Source organism: Physeter macrocephalus, chromosome 20 (assembly GCF_002837175.3).
Source record: "Physeter macrocephalus isolate SW-GA chromosome 20, ASM283717v5, whole genome shotgun sequence".
Classification (NCBI taxonomy): domain Eukaryota; kingdom Metazoa; phylum Chordata; class Mammalia; order Artiodactyla; family Physeteridae; genus Physeter; species Physeter macrocephalus.
Genome location: NC_041233.1, coordinates 75,424,810 through 75,426,246, shown reverse-complemented (window position 1 = coordinate 75,426,246; position 1,437 = coordinate 75,424,810). Strand labels below are relative to the sequence as shown.

The 1,437-nt window shown below is 52.4% G+C and overlaps 1 protein-coding gene across 1 annotated transcript in view; it reads right to left on the bottom strand.

Moving 5' to 3' along the window:
* Positions 1 to 1,437, bottom strand: part of LOC102995967 (deleted in malignant brain tumors 1 protein) — a 40,423-nt gene that overhangs the window by 29,776 nt on the left and 9,210 nt on the right. The window contains 1 exon segment of the mRNA XM_028481951.1: positions 1,054 to 1,083. Within this exon segment, the coding sequence (XP_028337752.1) occupies positions 1,054 to 1,083 (30 nt within the window).

The following is a 1,437-nucleotide window of genomic DNA, read 5'->3' as shown; positions in this document are numbered from 1 at the left end:
CTGAGCATTCACTCATGTCATTTTCATAGCCCAAACTTTAGCTGACTCTTGAACGAGCCGTGCACCCGCTGAAAATCATCAGAGCACAGGTACATCATTAGGGACAAGGCATCTATTGGTAGCAGGCTGTTCAGAGTCCCTCCAGGGCTTGTCAGCTGAAGAGCTAGAAAAAATACAGACTCTCTCGCCTCCTGGGCTGTAGACCTGAGGCTAACAACTGCCCCTTGGCAGGAAGCAAGCTGACAGTGAAGTCCAGAAACTTAAGAAAATAGAGGTTAGAAAAGTGCAAGGGAAAAGCTGTACTGGAACTACTGGATCCAGCTCTACCTGAAGCCTGTCCTTCCTCTTAGCGATGGAAGTCATTGGGGCCCCCACTCCCACCCCAACTCAAGAGAGTGTGAGTTGGGATCTTATCTCTTGGGAACAAAAGCATTCTGCGCAATGAATGCCACAAGTGGGAGGTGATGGTTCTCCATAACTCTGGCACGCGAAAGGAACCCTCCACATTACATGAGGTAGGAGCTCAGAGGCTCAACCCAAGCGTCAGGAATTGCACCCAGGCCTGTTGGTAGCAGGCTGTTCAGAGTCCCTCCAGGGCTTGTCAGCTGAAGAGCTAGAAAAAATACAGACTCTCTCGCCTCCTGGGCTGTAGACCTGAGGCTAACAACTGCCCCTTGGCAGGAAGCAAGCTGACAGTGAAGTCCAGAAACTTAAGAAAATAGAGGTTAGAAAAGTGCAAGGGAAAAGCTGTACTGGAACTACTGGATCCAGCTCTACCTGAAGCCTGTCCTACCTCTTAGCGATGGAAGTCATTGGGGCCCCCACTCCCACCCCAACTCAAGAGAGTGTGAGTTGGGATCTTATCTCTTGGGAACAAAAGCATTCTGCGCAATGAATGCCACAAGTGGGAGGTGAAGGTTCTCCATAACTCTGGCACGCGAAAGGAACCCTCCACATTACAAGAGGTAGGAGCTCAGAGGCTCAAACCAAGCGTCAGGAATTGCACCCAGGCCTGATGAGTGGGGTGCTCGGCAGGACCCAAGTGATGCTTACCGTAGGCGGGAGGTGTGCTCGTCCAGGAATCTGCAGGGAAAACACAGCAGGGTTAGAAAGGAGGTGTCTACAGTCAGGGTTGGTCTGGTGACCTGTCACTCACATCAGGGAAAGTGGGGTCTGAGAATGTCCACTGCCTGGGGGAGGAAGAGGCCTTTTCTGAGAGGCTGCCGGGAGCCAGATCATGCCCTCAAATGTCCGCGACATGGCGAAGAGGCGCCACACTCCACAAGAGCAATGAGCACGCTCTCCTGACTCAGTGCTCTCTGCTGAAAGTATCCCTCTTGGACTCCGCGTGGTGTGGGACCTGAAACAGCCCCGTTCTCCCCGCACACATAACTCTCGGTCTAGACAATGCTTTCGATCAGAAATGACCCCAGGACA